At 37.6% G+C, this 20,084-nt stretch overlaps 2 protein-coding genes across 20 annotated transcripts in view; one reads left to right on the forward strand and one right to left on the reverse strand.

Annotated features, from left to right (window-relative positions):
* The window catches only part of LOC106882671 (inositol 1,4,5-trisphosphate-gated calcium channel ITPR1), a 312,035-nt gene extending 308,652 nt beyond the window's left edge, over positions 1–3,383 (forward strand). For 13 of the 16 annotated variants that reach the window (XM_089347463.1, XM_089347470.1, XM_089347460.1 and 10 more), the window contains 3 exons: positions 317–477; positions 1,285–1,446; positions 2,223–3,383. In XM_089347463.1, coding sequence (XP_089203589.1) covers positions 317–477; positions 1,285–1,446; positions 2,223–2,306 — 407 coding nt within the window. In that variant the 3' untranslated portion in view covers positions 2,307–3,383. Of the gene's footprint in view, positions 1–316; positions 478–1,284; positions 1,469–2,222 lie in introns of all 16 variants that reach the window. The other 3 variants (XM_089347475.1, XM_089347468.1, XM_089347465.1) reach the window with 2 other exon arrangements.
* Positions 3,384–11,797: 8,414 nt separating this feature from the next.
* Positions 11,798–17,236, reverse strand: LOC106880453 (uncharacterized). 4 transcript variants are annotated; one of them, XM_089347476.1, is made up of 3 exons: positions 16,796–17,068; positions 13,628–13,783; positions 11,798–13,535 (listed from the first exon to the last, which is right to left on the reverse strand). In XM_089347476.1, the coding sequence occupies exons 2-3, from the start codon at positions 13,642–13,644 to the stop codon at positions 12,326–12,328; spliced, it is 1,227 nt and encodes a 408-aa protein (XP_089203602.1). In that variant the 5' UTR covers positions 13,645–13,783; positions 16,796–17,068; the 3' UTR covers positions 11,798–12,325. The 4 variants fall into 4 exon arrangements, with proteins under 4 accessions (XP_089203602.1, XP_089203603.1, XP_089203605.1 ...); XM_089347477.1 differs by having other exon boundaries at positions 13,628–13,721; positions 16,796–16,931; XM_089347479.1 differs by lacking the exon at positions 13,628–13,783 and having other exon boundaries at positions 16,796–17,236.
* Positions 17,237–20,084: the final 2,848 nt, after the last annotated feature.

The raw sequence follows: 20,084 nt of genomic DNA on the forward strand, positions 1-20,084 counted from the left end.
TTATGTTTGAGACATTTTATTATTTTCTTCTAATAGTTCTGGGAATGAAAACTTGATCCTGAACAATATCTGCTTCTACTCTTGATATGAGGAGTTATTTAATGTTTTCACTTTGTCTATGTCAACTTCATTGAACATAGAAAATATCAGGGTCGATTTTGACTTACATTACTCTTATATCAATAAAATGAATACTTAACTGTTGGAGGTGTTATTTAATCTATTGTTTTCCCAATACTGGCAAAAAAAAAATGTATGACCATATAACATTATAAAACATTTTTATTTTTAATGCAACTATTATTTTAATTATTAGGTTTGGACAGATCATCATTTGATAACAAAGCAGTGTCTTTTGAGGAACATTTAAAATCAGAACACTGTATGTGGTATTATTTATTCTTCATTGTTTTGGTCAAAGTAAAAGATCCCACTGAATTCACTGGACCAGAAAGTTATGTCTATGCAATGATTAAGGTGAGTCAACTTAAGCATTATCTTAAAGCAATTTTAGTCAGTTGAACTTTCTTACTTTCACTACATTTATATTGTTTTCAGTTGTTGTTGTTATCAGTTACTATGAAAGGAACCAACCTACAGCTATTAGTTTCAGTTGAGTTTCTTTGTTTTCTTCTGGATATAACTTTGCACTGTATCCACTTGTGGCTCCCTAATTCCAGGGATTTGAAGAGTATGAAATCACCTCTTAGCCACTTTTGTTCCAAAGTCCACTCTTACCTGACGTAGTTGTGCCTGTCAACATCCCAGCTATAAGATGGGTTTGTGTATCACAGGAATGTCCCCAGAAGGAGGTCACTCACAAACACCCTAATGGAGAAAAGATTGGGACTGGCTCTGCACAGACTATACCCACTATGATAATAAACCATTGTTGCCTTCTGGGGTACTTTATTAAGCATTTAAAAAGGAGTAAGGGAGTAAACCCCTACAGAACATCTGGAAAGGGAGGCTGTAAGGTAAATATATACAGCTAAGTTTAATCAATATCTGGCATCCCCTGTGGCTTCATGGAAGCTGTAAATGTATTGACTTGACTTTCTGTCATAGAGCAACTATGAGTGAAAAGGTGGTCAGTGTATTTGGAGCTAGGCACTTCTGGAAACAGCCTACACATAGTGGAAGTGGTTAATCTATTGTCTCTACAACAACAGAAAAGGCCATCATAAAGTTTCTTTCTCTATATGACATCATTGAAAGAAAAAAAAAAATACAATATATCAAATTTTGTATCAAGTTTGTTTCCATATGAGTTTTGTTTTGCAGGATAAAAATTTGGACTGGTTCCCTCGTATGCGAGCTATGTCTTTGACTGCAGAAGAGAGTGATGGGGAACAGAATGAGCTACGAAATTTACAGCAGCAGCTTGATAACACAAATAAATTGGTCCTTACCCTCTCACAACAACTCATAGACCTCAAAGAACAAGTAAGTTAACCTCAAAGAAGAAGTAAGTTTGGAATTTTAATTATCATCTCCTTAAGCCCATTAACAGATCAGTAGGATGTTGTTGTTGGTTAGTCTATATCAACAAAGCCAAGAGCCTATGATCAAAGCCATTCCAGACAGGAACATCCAGTATTTTATGTATAGTGTATCTTGGACTGCATCATTAAATGTAACCTTCCTTTTTTTTAAAATATGGTAGGGAGATTTCATTGCTATTCCTAATAGCTGAAATGGCTATTTCTTTTACTTGTTTCAGTCATTTGACTGCAGCCATGCTGAAGCACTGCCTTTAGTCAAACAATTTGACCCCAGGACTTATTCTTTGTAAGCCTAGTACTTATTCTATTGGTCTCTTTGACCAAACTGCTAAGTTACGAGGACATAAACACACCAACATCAGTTGTCAAGCAATGGTGGGGGGACAAACACAGACACACAAACATATACAAATATATGACAGGCTTGTTTCCGTCTACCAGATCCACTCACAAGGCTTTGGTCAGCCCGAGGCTATAGTAGAAGACTCTTGCCCAAGGTGTCACGCAGTGGGACTGAACCCGGAACCATGTGGTTGGTTAGCAAGCTACTTACCACACAGCCACAGCTGTGCCTATAGCCTTGCCTACACCTATTGCCATGCCTGCACCTATGTTGAGAATCTCTTATTGACTTAGTTATATTTAAATGAAACCTGTTTTATTCATCATTAACTTAATCTTTGAATTTATATATTTTTCTCTTTCTTCTTTCTTTAGATGACTGAACAAAGGAAACAGAAACAACGTTATGGTTTACTGCATTCTAACACATTACCAATACCAAATAACCAGAATGTTTGATTCCTTCATTCATGACAAAATTTTCACTACTAACATCTTAGATTTGTTCAATGGAAGCTATTGATGTTCTCAATGTCATGTGATGTTTGTACTGCGTCAAGTTCTCAAAACTGCTGCACTTTTACCGCTGCTACCAAAGAGAATTGGTCACTAAGCTGCTGCTATCTTAGAGAATTGGTCACAAATATCTCATTCTATTCACATTGAGTAGAATATTAGACCTTATTTCAGTAGTTACTTATTTAACGGGATTTTTCGGTTCTATATTTTTATTCCATTTATATATTTATTTATATTTTTTGAGGTTTCTTTGGGTTTCTTTTTTTTTTTTTTTTGTCAATTTTCCTTTTATAGATAATTGAAACAACATAAAAGCCATAATTGTAATTTAACCCTCTTGAATATTTTTTTGGTTTTTTTTTTCATTAACAAATGAAAATTGTAATGAAATCAGTCCTTCTTCCAAAATATTTCTGTGGGTTTTTTTGCGTTATATTTATAGCTGATACATAAACCTCTATATGTGGACACGACAAAACTTCTTTTAAATGTATAGAAAGTATATTTCACTTGGAGAACATATTCTGAAATGATCAGGCAAGGAGTTGGTTGAACAATTTCAGTGTCTCTATCTTTGGCATATATTTGGAGGAATTAATCAGATTATACATTATACACATTAATACCATTAGCTTTGTGTGTTGGTGCTTATGTGTCCACATGAGTGCTTATAAATAGATATATATACACGTGTGAGTGTAAACATACATTCTCCATTTTATTGCAATATTTGATCACACATATATACAGTCATGTATATCTCAAGAAAGCCTCTGTGTGTGTGTGTGTGTGTGTATGTGTGTGTTTAAATTTAAACAAGGTGAGAACATGCCCAACACATTTATGGGTGAGTGATACTCTTTTTATAAAATTACAAAATATGATTGTGTAGTACTGTGATATTAATTTCCCATTTGCTCTTTACAGGTCAATATTTAATGTTTAATATCTTTCTTGTATGTATGTATGTGTGCATATATATATATATATATATATATATATATATATATATATATATGAATACACAAAGATATTCCTAGCAGGATTGTTAACCAACATTGATTTAATAGTTTTATACCCACCTACACACACACACACACACATTTACTGTTATCATTTAAGAAGACACTTCCTAATAATGTTATGTTTGAAACTATCATTTTGACAACTTTTTTTTTCTCATTATACACTAATGGTTAAGGGTTAACCTCCTTTTTTTCTTTTTATTAAATTTTAGTTTTTCAGTATTACTCCAAGCAAATGTGAATTATACCAACTTTTGTTGGATGGTTGTTGCTGCTGTTAACATCTACATTCAGAATCAGTATGTGTATGTCATTTTATATATATATATATATATATATATATATATATACACAGATATATAAAACATACATGTGCACAATTTCTGCTGATCTATAATGTGATACATTGTCCTGATGTGTTTCTTCTTTTGTGTGCGTGTGCACGCGTGTGTGTGTGCATTTTAATATTTTCCAGTTGGTGAGTTATTTTCTCCTTACCAAAAATAAAGGAGCAATAAACAGAAATTCTAATCTGTTACTAATTAGATGTTTCAAAAGAAGCATGCATACATATAAACATATGTGTGTTTATTTATTACTAATCTTTCATTTGTTATTGTTTGTCCAATTTTGATAGCTGACATACATAATTTTCTAGATAAATTATGAAATCTAAAAGCAAAAAAAGAACCATCGTAATATCATAATTGTTAAATTTACCTTTGTATGTGTGTGTGTGTAATCTATGTAATTATTATCATTTTTGTTATAAAAGTGATCAATTTTAGCCCATACATATAACTGCGTGCTTGACCACAGATCATCATGTTCAAAAAGTCATCGAAGTCATTGTTAAATGATACCACAGTGTGGCAATTTATTAAGTCAAGGTATTTTCTCACCCTTGACTAATCCACCGACTTAACCTAATATACCTTCATTAGGTCAATTACATCATGCATTGATCTAACTAATGCAACTGAAATTTCTCTGCTTGGTGGGGAAAGAACAATCATGCAATTAAAATTTTGAAAAATGAAAGAAATGCAATTTTATGGAACAATAAAATTTATTTATTTTAGCATCTGTTTGATATTTCATTCAATTTTCTTATCTTCTTACATTCATTTTTTCTGTTATTTCTAAATTGCTACAGAATATTTGTTATTTTTATAATTATAAATGAGTCACTTACAATGTAGAAGAATATTTGAACAAGGAACTGAAAAGTTGAAGCTTGTGTTTGGTGGGAGATCTGTTCAAAACCAAAGTGGACTCTGGATTAAATAGTTATATACATTTTTTGAAACAGAGTTTAAGTAACATGATTAAGAGTGAGGCTAAAACAGAATCTGTTATAATATTAGAAGAGGGTAGGTATTACACAAAGTATTAGCATGAAGAAAAATTAAGATTGCTTCTAGACATATTCCACAAGAAAGGAGCATAGTTCATCAAAAGCATTTTACTTAGCACTTTGCCAATTTTTATAACAAGGTTACAGTTAATTGAAATATCCTTAGTATATGATCAGTATTTTTCCCCCTTTTATCTGGTTGTATAGTGGAGGTGCATGGCTTAGTGGTTAGGGTGTTGCACTCATAATTGTAAAATTATGGTTTTGATTCATGGACCGGGTAACACATTGTGTTCTTGAGCAAAACACTTCATTTCATGTTGCTCCAGTCCACTCAGTGACAGACTGGCGTCTCATCTGGGTCAGGAATATATATTCCATGGGAACTGGGAAACTGGTCCTATGAGTCTAAATAATTTGGGAAGGGACTTTACGTAGTGGAAGCACATTCCTTAGTGGTTAGGGTGTTGGGCTCATGATCATAAGATTGTGGTTTCAATTCCTGGACCATGCGATGCATTGTGTTCTTGAGTAAAACATTTCATTTCATGTTGCTCCAGTCCACTCAGCTGACAAAAAGGAGTAATCCTGCAAAGGGCTGATGTCCCATCCAGGTGGGGAATAAATACACCATGGAAACCAAGAAACTGGTCCTATGAGTCTATATGACTCAGGAAGGAACCTTTTTTTATTTTGTCTGGATATGAAACAGAGTACCAGTAATATGTTGTTGTTTGTTCCTTCTCGAGCCATGCCTAGCTCATAAGGGTCGGTTTCCTGGTTTCATTGGCGTATAGGTTCCCCACCTGGATGGGATGCCAGTCTGTCGCAGGTGAGCTGCTAGATGCAGGAGGAAAGAGTGAGAGAAAGCTGTGACAAAGGAGTCAGCAGAAGTTAGCCATTACCTTCTGCTGGAGCCACGTGAGGCTTAGGTGTTTCACTCATAAACACACACATCGCCCGGTCTGAGATTTGAACCTGCAAGTCTGCTGCTTTAACCGCTAGGCCATGTGCCTCCACAGAGTACCAGTAATATAGCAAAGTTAATTCAGTTGCTTTGAACTTCTTACAAAAGTGAGCATTATGTCTAGACAGGAAAAAAGTAATTTTTTAAAATATGTATCTCTAGGGTGTTTTACATGAATGACCTTACTTTTAGAAATCTTATGTTCTCATAAGGTACTTACTAGCACTCTGTTGGTTACAACGACAAGGGTTCCAGTTGATCTGATCAACAGAAGATGAAATTAACATGCAAGTGGCTGAGCACTCCACAGACATGTTCACCCTTAACGTAGTTCCTAGGAAGATTCAGCATGACACAGAATGTGACAAGCTGGCCCTTTGAATTACAGGTACAACTCATTTTTGCCAGCTGAGAGGACTGGAGCAATGTGAAATAAAGTGTCTTACTTAAGGACACAATGCACTGGCAGGAATCAAACTCACAACTTTATGATCATGAACTTAATGCCCTAACCACAAGGCCGTGCACCTTCACTTTCTCAGAAGGTAAATAAGAGGTGGTTTGTAGTTTATTTTTACCATCACTAAATGAATGGAAGGTAACATCAATAGTAGCAGGTTTGAAGTCAGTAGTAAATCAGGAGATTAAAATATTTTTTCCTAATCTAGGCACAAGGCCTGAAATTTTGGGGGAGGAGGCCAGTTGATTAGATTGACCCCAGTGCACAACTGGCACTTAATTTATCAACCCCGAGAGGATGAAAGGCAAAGTCGACCTCAGCGGAATTTGAACTCAGAACGTAAAGACAGATGAAACACTGCTAAGCATTTTGCCTGGCGTGCTAACGTTTCTTATTTCTTTATTGCCCACAAGGGGATAAACATAGAGGGGACAAACAAGGACAGACAAAGGGATTAAGTAGATTACATCGAACCAGTGCATAACTGGTACTTAATTTATTGACCCCGAAAGGATGAAAGGCAAAGTTGACCTCGGCAGTATTTGAATTCAGAACGTAACAGCAGACGAAATACCGATACGCATTTTACCCAGCGTGCTAACGTTTCTACCAGCTCACCACTTTCAAGAGATCAAAATATTCTACACAAGGCTGGTCCTTGTAAATTACAGGTACAACTTACTTCTGCCAGCTGAGTGAACTGGAGGAGTACTGTGTAACGGTGCACCACTGGTTTTTGAACTCATGGTTGTAAGCTGAATATCCTAACCTCTAAGCCACGTGCCAGCAGATACCAGCTGACAATTGCATAATCTCCTTTTGTTACACAAACATACACAGATGACAACATGTTCACATGCACAGATGACAACATGTGCACATACACACTCAAACACAGTCACATATTGTTATGTCACACACACACATACGCACAGATAGCAGCAGACAATAATAGTCTTATACTGTTACACAAACGTGCACATATAACAACTCACACATACACACACACACACACACAGATACCAGCAGACAATCGGTGTCATATTTTTCGTTTATTTGTTATTTAATGAAATACTAAAATCTTTGTAGGACTAGTTGAGGGGGGTGGGGTATAGTGACTGTAGCAGGCTGGCGTACTGATAGACTGCTACGTCAGTCTTACCAAGCCAATTTTGTTAATGTAGACAAGGTTGGTCCTTGTGAAATACAAGTTCAACACACTTTTGCCAGCTGAATGAATAGACTGGAGGAGTACCGTGTAACAGTGTGCTGCTGGTTTTCGAACTCATGATTGTGAACCAAATGAATACCCTAACCTCTAAGCTACGTGCCAGCAGATACCAGCTGACAGTTGCATAATCTCCTAGTGTACACAAACATACTCAGATAATGACGTATGCATATACACACTCAAACACAGTCACATATTGTTACGTGCACATATGCAGTTTATTCGTTTTATATCTACACACATGTATACATATATAATCACACACACATATGCACAGATATCAGCAGGCAATTATAGCCTTATAACATACACAGATAACAGCTCACACACACAGATATCAGCAGATATTAGCAGATATTCCACATGCAGTCTGTATGTTAAACATACAGATCCAACATACACATTCAGTTATTGTTTCACACAACACAGACACACACACACAGTCTCATACAGGTACATGCACGCACACACACAAACTGTCTCATACAGTTATGCATGCACACACACAAACATACAGTATCATACAGTTATGCACACACTCAACCACACACAGTCTCATGCAGTTACACACACAGAGATATCAGCATCATATTTTTCATTTATCTATTGGAACACTGAAATCTTTGTAGGGCCAGTCGAGGGAGGAGGAGAGTGTAGTGACTGTAGCAGACTGACATGTCAGTCTTACCAAACCAATTTTACTAATATAGATTAGCTCACGGCAACAATTTTGTAGCAAGACAGTTAATTTAATTAAACCCTCATAAATAACTGGCACTTATTTTATCAACTCTGAAGGGATTAAAAGTAAAGTTTACTCTTGCAGGATTGGAACACTGACCCTTCAACTTATTTTTATTTAAATGCTTTGTGACCAAAAAGCTCACTTTGTGGCCATGTGATTTTAGGTTTGGCCCCACTGCACAGCACCTTGTGCAAGTGTCTTCTGCTATATAGTTTTGGGCCAACAAATGTCTTGTGAAAGGATTTGGTCAACAGAAAATTGAATGGAAGCCCATTATATATATATTGTCAATGTGAATACCCGTCAGAGTGTAAGTATCTTGAGAGAAAAGCTGAACATTAGAAGCATCAGTTGTGGTGTGCAAGAGAGACGATTGCGCTGGTATGGACATGTGGTGAGAATGGATGAGGATAGCTGCGTGAAAAAGTGCCACACCCTAACAGTTGAGGGAACCCGTGGAAGAGGTAGGCCCAGGAAGACCTGGGCTGAGGTGGTGAGGCAAGACCTTCGTACATTGGGCCTCACCGAGGCGATGACTACTGACCGAGACCTTTCGAAATGTGCTGTGCGTGAAAAGACCCGGCAAGCCAAGTAAGATCGTTGCCAGTGCCCCTGGACTGGCTCTTGTGCGGGTGGCACATAAGATGCACCATTTTGAGCGTGGCCGTTGCCAGTACCGCCTGACTGGCTTCCGTAGGATTTTCGAGCGAGATCGTTGCCAGTGCCCCTGGACTGGCTTGTGCGGGTGGCACATAAAAGACACCATTTTGAGCGTGGCCGTTGCCAGTATCGCCTGACTGGCCTTCGTGCAGGTGACACGTAAATGCACCTACTACACTCTCTGAGTGGTTGGCGTTAGGAAGGGCATCCAGCTGTAGAAACTCTGCCAAATTTAGATTGGAGCCTGGTGTTGCCATCCGGTTTCACCAGTCCTCAGTCGAGTCGTCCAACCCATGCTAGCATGGAAAGCAGACGTTAAACGATGATGATGATGATATATATAAAACTGTTGTTAGTTTGTTTATATCCCTGTAACTTAGCAGATAGGCAAGAGAGACCGATAGAATAAGTATTAGATTCCAAAATAATAAATATTGGGGTTGATTTGTTTAACTAAACCCTTCAAAGCAGTGATCCAACATAGCCACAGTCCAATAATTGAAATAAGTAAAAGATGAAATAATTATAATTCACTCTGTATAACAAAATGAGCTCCTAAATTTGTCAGTTTGAGAAGCCCATGAATCTCCCAACCCTCGAATCACTTGTATCTTCGACCAATTAAAAATGATACGATTAATAAAGTTTTGAGTCGAGGGTCTTTCTGGAATGCACCTAAAACCTGACATTGCTGATGCAGAAACACATGTACCAAAGTATGTTATATTGCAAAGTGACAGAAAAGACAGGAGTCATGGTGGAATTGCAATGTACATCTGTGAAGACTTCATGCCTCAGATCCTTTTGTCACACTCAAATTCAGTGTGTGACTCGCTGAATGTACATATAAGACAACTCGGTGTAGTTATAAGTACTACTTATCACACAAGCTTATTCGAAGACTGCCTTGCAAAGATAGAAGCCCTTGACAAACTAGAACAACACAGTATATTTCCCATGAGAGACTTCAACATGCCCAACATTGGCCTGAGGGCCTTTTTTCTCTAAGGAATGACAAAGACAGGTGGAATCTTTACTCAACCTCACCAACACATTATACATGGAGCAAGTAATACCCCAACCAACCAGGGCAAACATTATACTTGATTTCTGCTTCACAAACAATATGGATCTTATCCATAGTATGAGAGTGACACTGACACTAGTCTCGGATACAATATAATAGAGTTGACCATGTACAGACCAAAGAAACTCATAGACATGTAGCCTATGACAAGCACCCAAAATCTATCCAATCTGAACTTCCATAAAGCAGAGTGGAAATCAATTGAGAAAGAGATCATTGAACAGGATTCACCCAAACGTCTGACACTGACATGAAATTCAAAGAATTCATGTCCATAATGCAAGCCATATGCAACAAGATTGTCCCCGAGAGAAAGACCACTACACATAAGAACAAGATTCCCAGAAAGAGGAAAGTTCTTATGAGACAGCGTACAAAGATTACAAACTTTTAGCAGTGAAAAATCCTACCTGAAAACAACACTGGTGGAAATTGAGAAAAATCTGAAATGTTATCATGAAAACGAAAGAGCAGACAAAGAAGCCTAGATTATAAAAACTATAAAATCAAACCCGAAAGCTTTCTTTAAGTACAGCAAAGAAACTGCTTCAATGCAGGGTAGAGCTACTCTCCCCAAAAGATAGTTCCCTCAAAAGATAGCTGTAGAATTCTTTACCACTACAGATGTAAAAAGTGAAGCAGTAACAATTGATTTCATCATAGAAGAGGATGTAATACTGGCTATAGATGACATAGATGCAAACTCAGCTGCTGGTTCTGGTGGATTCCCAGCAATCCTTCTTAAATAATGCAAACGAGCCCTTGCAAAACCACTGTAGCATCTTTTTCAGAGCTTTCCAGGCAAATTGAAGGAAGGAATAATATTCTTCTAAAGTCAGCATGCTTTTCCCCCTCTTCCCTCCCCTTCTCATTTTCTTTATTCTTAACAACTTTAGACAAATTCCCTACTCCCAAATATTTGACCTCTTCCTTCACTTTTCTCAGTTACTGAGCATAGTATTCCTTCTAACATTTTTTATTTGCTTCTTTTCCATTCTTCCAGTTTCACCACTCATTTCAAATATCTTCAGCATCCTAAGAAATCCACATGCAACGGATGCCAAATCCGTTTTTGGCAACGGTTGAATCTGCACTAGGGGTGCCTTTGCTGCCATAGCGCATCCTCTACACTGTTTCACCAATCTCTCATATTGCTTGTCCATATTCAGCCAATAAACGTAACTCCTCATGAGGCTCTTCATCCAGACAATCCCCGGATATCCTACATGGAAGTCTTTTAATACTCTGTATTGCAGCGCTTCAGGTATTACCACTCTTTGTGCATATAATAATACCTCATCACATACTAAATAGTGCTTTGAACCTGCGTCCTGCTCATTTATATTTTTTGTGTTACATTTTTTTAATCTTGTTTATGAACCTATCTTTTCCTAATTCCAATTTAATTTGTTCCAGTGTTACTGGCTAATCATGTACTACATTGCACAAAATGTTTTTTGGTTTCATTTCTAGTTTTAACAATGCAATCACTGTGTCTTCAAAAGGTTCCTTATATTTTGGAATTAACCTAGACAACCCATCTGCATGTCCCATTTTCATTGATGGCAAAAACTCCATCTGAAAATCATAGTTCAACAGAGTGGGGGAGACTGGGGTTAGTTGACTACATTTTTTACATTTTCACTGACAGAGCAATACTATTTAATGTATTCTACTGCATCTTGTATTACACGCATAAATCAACGATAGCAGAAGACTTACAAAGCTAGAGATCTCATCTGCTTATTGTCTGGATTTATATTTTGTGCATTTTCTAAGACCACTTAAATGTGTCAACTTGCCCCGATACCAGGGCAAGTTGACACATATAATGGGGTATGTTGACACATGAATGCATTTTCTTGGAACATACATGTTAATGGACAGAAACACATGATATAAGCTTGTTGGTTTGATCAAGGGCCTTTATTATGGTTTCATTACATATCATCAGAGTCACAATTTGGGCATGTGAATATTGTCAGACCTGGTGTGCATGCCTCGTGAGGCCAACCTTTACAATCAGAGCATTGAAGCCACACTTCCCTTCCTTTGTTGTTGGAAAAAAGCTCACAGTGCACTAAGCAATAGCACTCTTCCTCATCAGAGGTATCACTTTCTTTAATTTGAACTTTTTTCTTAACAGTTGGTCCTTTTCCCTTCGTTGACCTGCCCTTACTGAGTCCCTTTCCTATCGTTCCTTTATCAATGTTTGTTTTCTTTTTACATTTACTTTTTTCTTTTCTTCTATATGATGACTCTTTTAACTGGCGAGTCAGTGAGGATTTCAGAACAACGTTTCTTTCTTCCTCTGGTTGATTCTTTCCTAGGGCCTGCTTTGGGTAGTGGACGGATTTAAAATGGTGAAAGAAAAGACCTGGCGGCTATGTTGCTTGAAGGCCCAGGTGCTGAAAGTGCAGGATCCGATCAGTCAGTGACATAGCTTGGTGCAAAGTCGCTGTCTGTGAAAATGTTGTGATTAAAAGGGCATATTCCTGTAGAAGGAAAGCCACTAAGAATGTTTGTTGGAGTTGCAGTCAATGGCCATGCAGTTTTGACAATACACAGAATATCATAAATGGTCATGGCAGTGTTTGTGTACTTCTTCAGTGGTCCATAGACCGCTTTGTCCAATGGCTGTAACTTGTGTGTGCAGTGAGGTGGGAAAGAAAGCATGGTGATGTCATTGTCTGATGCATAAGTCAGCCCCTCGATACTAAAATGGGAATCGTGATTGTCCAGCAAGAGAAGGCACAGCTTTGAATATTTCACATTCCTCACAAAGTGTTGAAGGAATTTCACAAACTGCTCCTCACACATCCAACCAGATGGATTAGCACCTCCATCGCTTCCTGATGGTCCATTGTTCAGGAAATGTGGCCTAAAGTTCTTCCGGGGAAAAACAAAAAACGGTGGTATGCTTTTTCCAGCGGCATTTACACAGAATGCCAATGTGACCAGAGTTCCCCTCTCCACACTTGTCATTTTTCCCACTTGCTTTGTTCCTTTTCTGGCAATAATTCTATCGGGGCGCTGCACATATGTTCTGCCAGTTTCATCCATGTTGTCGATATTGAATGGATCAAATTTATACCAAAGCATCACCTCAGCAAGTTGGTTGAAAAACATAGCAACATTTGCCCTGTTGAAACTTGTTGCTTGTGCCAAGCTTGTTGCCTGTGGACTTCTTATGGATAAATTCTTGTGTCGTTGAAGATATCCAGAGAACCAGTCTTCACCTGCCATTTCTGTCTCATGCCAGGCTGGAGGGATATTACATCCATGTGCTTTGGCCATCTGAAAAACCAATTTCCACACATCCTTTCGAGCAAGCCCATAGTAAATTTCTGCGGCAGCCAAAACATAAGCCCCTAACTGATTCTTGAACTCATCGGTGAGAACTTGCCGTGGCTTTTTGTATCCACTAAGACTGTGATCGTTGTTGTTTGCTTCAGCGGCCTTGGTGCAGTAGCAAGACAGAGATTTTAAAGGGATGCCAAATGTCCTCAAAGCTTCCCGCAAGGAGATGACACGAGCTCGGACCTGTTGAATAGCCTGTTGGATTACATCCTGTGGAAGGGTTGCCCGCTCGCTCTTGCGTTTGTAGTGTCGCACCATGACAATTGTAGATCTAGGTCTGTAAAGAGAGAGAGAGGGGGGAAAAAGGCAATTTAGCTTGTTGCATAATCCAACAGTGAAAGCAAAACGAAGCTCTGAGTGTTTACTTACTCTTTAGTTTCAAGCATGCTTGGTCACGGCATAACTTCTTGCTTATATATCAGTGGTACAGATTACAAAGCTGAGGCAGTATACAAGCTGTTGACTGAGTAGGTAGTGGTATGAAGATAGAATAGGTTGGTATAGATAAAGATAGCTGATCTAAAACTATAGCAAGCAATACATAAATTACTGAATGAATTGATCCAATGTACCAGACAAATAGCAAACACTCTTAGTTAAAATGGGATAGATACAGTCTGTGAATCAATATAAGCAACCTACAACAACTTTATCACAGGCCGGAGCAAGTTGACACACTGTGTCAACTTGCCCCGACCCCATTTCCCTCGTAAATGTAAACACTGAGAGAAAACCACTAGGGTTTCGCAAGAATCCATTTGTATAGGGTCATGAAAGATATTTTACTAACTCCTTAAGGTTTAATACACATAATGCAGTCTTAAACAATATCCAAAATAACTCATTATCAAAAATGTTGAAAAATAACTTACCAAGTGGAAAATTCCAATGTTGTCTGCAGGTAGCAGACAAATTCTCACAACGGCGATGAAATCAAATGAGGGGGAAGTTTATACTAACAGCACTACAATGATACCATCAAATCGTCCAAAAGTAGTTTCGCATTTTCTCTAGAGAAAATGTATCAACTTGCTCCAGACGCCCCTAGTCTCCCAGCGCTGTAAGCAGTTTGCTGAGTGCGTGGGGATACCCTTTTCCGAACCAAAAACAGATAGTAATAGTCGGTGATCTGCTTGCAGTGTAAACTTCCTCCCATGTAAGAATTTATGGAATTTTTTACTGCAATCTGGCTGTAGTTTATTTCTGCTGGTAATAGAACTCTCGATGCATGTGCAATAGCTTTGATTTTACCATCATTAAATTTATGAAATATCACAGCTCCTATACCATATCCACTAGTATTCGATGCCACAATTATTTTCAGGTTTGGGTCGAAATGAGTTAAAGATAACTCTGATGTCAACTGCTTTTTTAATTCCTCCAATGCTTTCTGACATTCGTTTGTCCAATCCCATTTCAAGTCCTTTAGCAACTTGTTCAACAGAGCTCTTAGCTCATATATTTTAGGTATGTACAACTGGTAATAACATACCAACCCTAAAAATGCTTGTAGTGTTGTTTTGTTAGTGGGAGCAGGCATTTTTTGTTATCATGCCAATCCTTAGGCCTCTGACAAATCCGGCTTGGAAAAAATTTTCCCACCATTGTACTTAGCAAATATTTTTTCTGGGTTTGGAAGCGGATAATTGTAATTTTTTAAACAATCATTAAGACCAGTTGAGAAATCCACACATATTTTTATTTCGTTGTTCTTTTTTTTATATATATACAGTAGCAGCCGCCCACTCGGAGTAGTCTACATTTTCAATTACCTCCATGTCTTCCAATCTTTATATATATATATATGTATATATACTAGCAGAGATATATACTTGCCCGTGTTACATGCAATGGAAAAATTAGACTTTTCTGTTATATTTTCTGTAATGAACTGGAATACTTATGATTCGAATTTTATCAGAATTGCATATGAGGGTTCTCTCCCTATTTACACACCATAAAAAAATTCTAATCATGACACATGCATCCCATACTACTGATCTTCATGCGCAGATTCCAAAATTCTATTGGGGGTGGATGTCTTAATGTCAACCAGAGAAGTTGAATCGTTGAGAATCTTTTTGACTTGGGTGTTATATCTATTGTTCAAATTTCTTTAAAATAGGAAATATATTGATATTGATAAATAACTCTTTCTAATTTTGGCACAAGGTCAGCAATAATGCTTTATCGCCTCCCAAAGGCGAAGACCTCAGTAGAATTTGAACTTGAAACCTAAAGCGCCGGAAGAAACATCACTAAACATTTTTCCGACCTCTAAATGTTCCCACCCTTTTTATTAATATATGAGTACCCACTTTTCCTGACAATAGAAACAGATAGCCCCAAGTGACATATATGAACTAGGCGTTATATATAGCATGAACTAGACATATATATAGCCCCAAGTGACATATATCGATCTAAATATATCGAGGTCAGTGATTACAGTAAGGATGTGCCGAAAGACTGTCAAATTTATAATTCTAGACGAAAATAAAAACACTAATAAAACAGAACTTAATTTTCAAAACAGTCCTTAACGAGTAGTTAAACAATTGGTGGAGATGGAGTATATGTAATCTGGGTATACCCCCACTTTTAAATTTTTTTTTTTTTTTTACGGAATCCTATGTTTCAGATCATGGAGAAACCGATTCTGGAAAAAAATTTTCAAAAATCTCAATTTCAAAATTTCGATCCCCCCCCCCCCCGGTTTTTATATAGATCCACAGGGTAAACCTAACCCTAACTCAAACCCTAACCCTGACCGTAACCCTGACCCTAACTCTAACCCTAACCCTGACCCTAACCCTAAACCTAACCCTAACACTAGTTTTGTGAGATTTGGCTGTTATTTCTAGCATGTAAATAGCCTGCTTGGTGGGGGGGGGAGGGGAATTGAAATTTTTCAAAAATGTTTTTTTCAGAATCGGAATCTCCATAGCCTAAAACGTGGGACTCCGTAAAAAAAATAAATAATTAAGGGGGGGAAAGGTTCAGATTACATATAGTCCATCTCTACCAAACAATTAGTTAAAATAAAGTCTGGAGAATATACAAAACACTCTAGTATGCGACCACACCTAGCACACCAGTAAAATACTTATTTACAAAGAGAGGAGAGTGTAAGAGACAAAAACATTTGAAAATTCGCCCCCAAAGAATGTACAACCAAATTCTATGGAGCAACTTAAGTCAGCCCCAGCTAGAGCAGACTTACAATACGACCGAGCAGGTGTGATCCACATCGGCCGAACGAGCAGGTGTGATCCACATTGGCCGAACGAGCAGGTGTGATCCACATCGGCCGAACGAGCAGGTGTGATTCACATCTCCATAGTTTTACATTTGACATATGTAGTGAAAATTCAGTCAACGCTTCATATAAGAATTAACCGCAAATTCTGTCAACAAAATAAATTGCGTAAAATGGCCAGCACGTGCTATCACCAAACATCAGTTGTTTTCGATTTATTTACTATATGTCACTAAAGACAAAGAAACAAATATATATATAATTATTAACTCACGTACTTTGAAGGGATGTGCCTCAAAACCAAATGGAGCGAGGATTTCGTTAACCGACCGAACAATTTCTTCTGCCTCTTTAACCATGATGATTCTGTACGAGTCGTAACTAATAAACAATTATCTAATATCTCAAAGAGAGACAACTGTACGTTAACGATGTTTCGGAGCTTTGTGTGTCTCGCTGCGTACGTCTTACGAGATGCTATATATATATATATATATATATTTGACACACACACACCCGCATGTATAGCACATAATACTCTGCACACTAATGACTTCTCAGAATTCAAGTAACATACAAAGGCGTGGATTACGTAAATCTGAAGAAAAAAATTTTTTCTTAGAATTCACATTTCTAAGAAAAGTTGCATGTATATACAGACATAAGTAAGTACATATATAAACACAGACACACATAAACACGCATACATAAACACACACACACATATACACACAGGCACATATGTAAACACACACTCACACACACACACATACACATATATTGCCCCCCCCCCCGCCGCTAGAACCTTCCCCGAATCATGAAAAACCCTCATGCCAAATTTGCCAGTGGTTAGGCCGTGCATAGAGGAAACACACACACACACGCCTAGTTCAGAATAGAGGCAGCTGATGAAGGAATAATTCCATAAGTGGCTCGTCTGTTTTCCTATTTGTTCGTTCTGTTGTCTGTAAACAAAGTCCGTTTTTGTGCTTTATGTTCCCGTTCATTTTTCTGACGTCCTGTACCCGGATATGCATCTATATATACATGTAGATGTAGGTATGTACGTGTATATATGTATACATGAATATGCTCATATATCATTTGTATTATTATATATATGTATATATACATAAATGTATATGTAATATGTACACACACACACACACATATATATATATATATATACATATATACATATACATACATATATACACATACAGACTCATACATACACATATACACACACATGCACACTCACACACATGCACTCACACACACATACACACACACACATATATACATGTCTGTATATGTGCCTATTCATATCTGTTATATAAAAGTCAATGTCTTTATGTGTGTTCGTATGTTACTTATACATTTGAAAACTACTGCACTGATCTTAACGAAATTTGGAACACAAAATCCAAGCCTAGGGAGAAGGGTAATGCTGTATGTTTCATACAATTTCATGGACCAAAATTACTGAATGGATCCTTATGATATTTGAAACTTAGATTCAATTCATATAGGCAGGTATAATGCTATATGTTTGGTTTGAATTTGAGGTGGCTTAAAGAGGTTAGAACCCCACCATGAAAATTCATAAATTTTTGATGTTGATGAAATTTCAACCATAGGTAATTGACACACATCAAGAAGTATTCCCAAAGTTTCCACTTCTCATGAGGAATTGGGGGCATTAACTCCCAAATTTTAGTCATTTTTTATGATCCAAAACTAGTTCATAAGTACTGAATGGATCTTTATGAAATTTGGAAATTATATTCTATGCATAAGGACAGATGTAATGCTGTATATCTTTGAAAGCGAGGGAGCATAAATGAGGCCATAATCACCATGAAAATTCATATACTTTTGCTGTTGATGAAATTTTAACCATAGATATTAGACACAAATGAAGTAATATTTCTAAAATTTCAACATCTTAGAAGTTAGTTATACCCCTTAATGAGGGCTTAACACCCACAATTTAGTCATTTTATCTAAGCCAAGATGAATACAATTGTACTGTTAGAAGCTGTAGAGTCACCCGAGTATAAAAGATGAGCGTTATTTGTAATTCAATGGTACAACAGTGTAAGACTGCTTTGAGATATACTTAGATTGTGATTTCTGCAATGTGGTGCATAAATTGAATTTGAGATGGCTTAAAGGGGGCAGAACCCCCATGAAAATTCATAAATTTTCAATGTTGATGAAATTTCAACCATGGGTCAGTGTGCATACTCGATAGAGTGTAAGTACCTTGAGAGAAAAGTTGGACTTAAGAAGCATCAGATGTAGTGTGCAACAGAGACGATTGTGCTGGTATGATCATTTGGCGAGAATGGACGAGGATAGTTGTGTGAAAAAGTGCCACAGCCTCGCGGTTGAGGGTACCTGTGGAAGAGGTAGACCCAGGAAGACCTGGGATGAGGTGGTGAAGCACGACCTTCGAACATTAGGCCTCACCGAAGAAATGATTAGTGACCGAGGCCTTTGGAAATATGCTGTGCATGAGAAGACCCGGCAAGCCAAGTTAGACCATAACCTGTGGCCTTTGCCAGGGGTGTACCCAGCCCACTTATGTATACTTTTCCTTCATTGGAAACTAAACTCTGCTTGTGAAGACCTGTTGAGGCAAGTGAAATCGAAATCTTTGTGTCTTTGTCTCTGTGGCGAGCTAGCAGATGCATACATGCATACACTTATATATATATACATATATATATATATATATATATGATTGATTTCTTTCAGTTTCTGTCGACGAAATCCACTCACAAGGCTTTGGACACAGCTACCCCTGCACCTAAATATGTGTGTGTGTGTGTGTATGTGTGTGTGAGTGCATGTGTGTGAGTGTGCATGTGTGTGTATGTATGAGTGTGTATGTGCATATGTGTATGTATATATGTATGTATATGTAAGAACGACCGTGCGAACCCAAAAGGAGAAATGGTGACGAATGGTAAAACAGGCTCTTTAACCATGATGATTCTGTACGAGTCGTAACTAATAAACAATTATCTAATATCTCAAAGAGAGACAACTGTACGTTAACGATGTTTCGGAGCTTTGTGTGTCTCGCTGCGTACGTCTTACGAGATGCTATATATATATATATATATATATTTGACACACACACACCCGCATGTATAGCACATAATACTCTGCACACTAATGACTTCTCAGAATTCAAGTAACATACAAAGGCGTGGATTACGTAAATCTGAAGAAAAAAATTTTTTCTTAGAATTCACATTTCTAAGAAAAGTTGCATGTATATACAGACATAAGTAAGTACATATATAAACACAGACACACATAAACACGCATACATAAACACACACACACATATACACACAGGCACATATGTAAACACACACTCACACACACACACATACACATATATTGCCCCCCCCCCCCGCCGCTAGAACCTTCCCCGAATCATGAAAAACCCTCATGCCAAATTTGCCAGTGGTTAGGCCGTGCATAGAGGAAACACACACACACACGCCTAGTTCAGAATAGAGGCAGCTGATGAAGGAATAATTCCATAAG

This window comes from Octopus bimaculoides, chromosome 2, assembly GCF_046866305.1.
Source record: "Octopus bimaculoides isolate indiv1 chromosome 2, ASM4686630v1, whole genome shotgun sequence".
NCBI classification, from domain to species: Eukaryota; Metazoa; Mollusca; class Cephalopoda; order Octopoda; family Octopodidae; genus Octopus; species Octopus bimaculoides.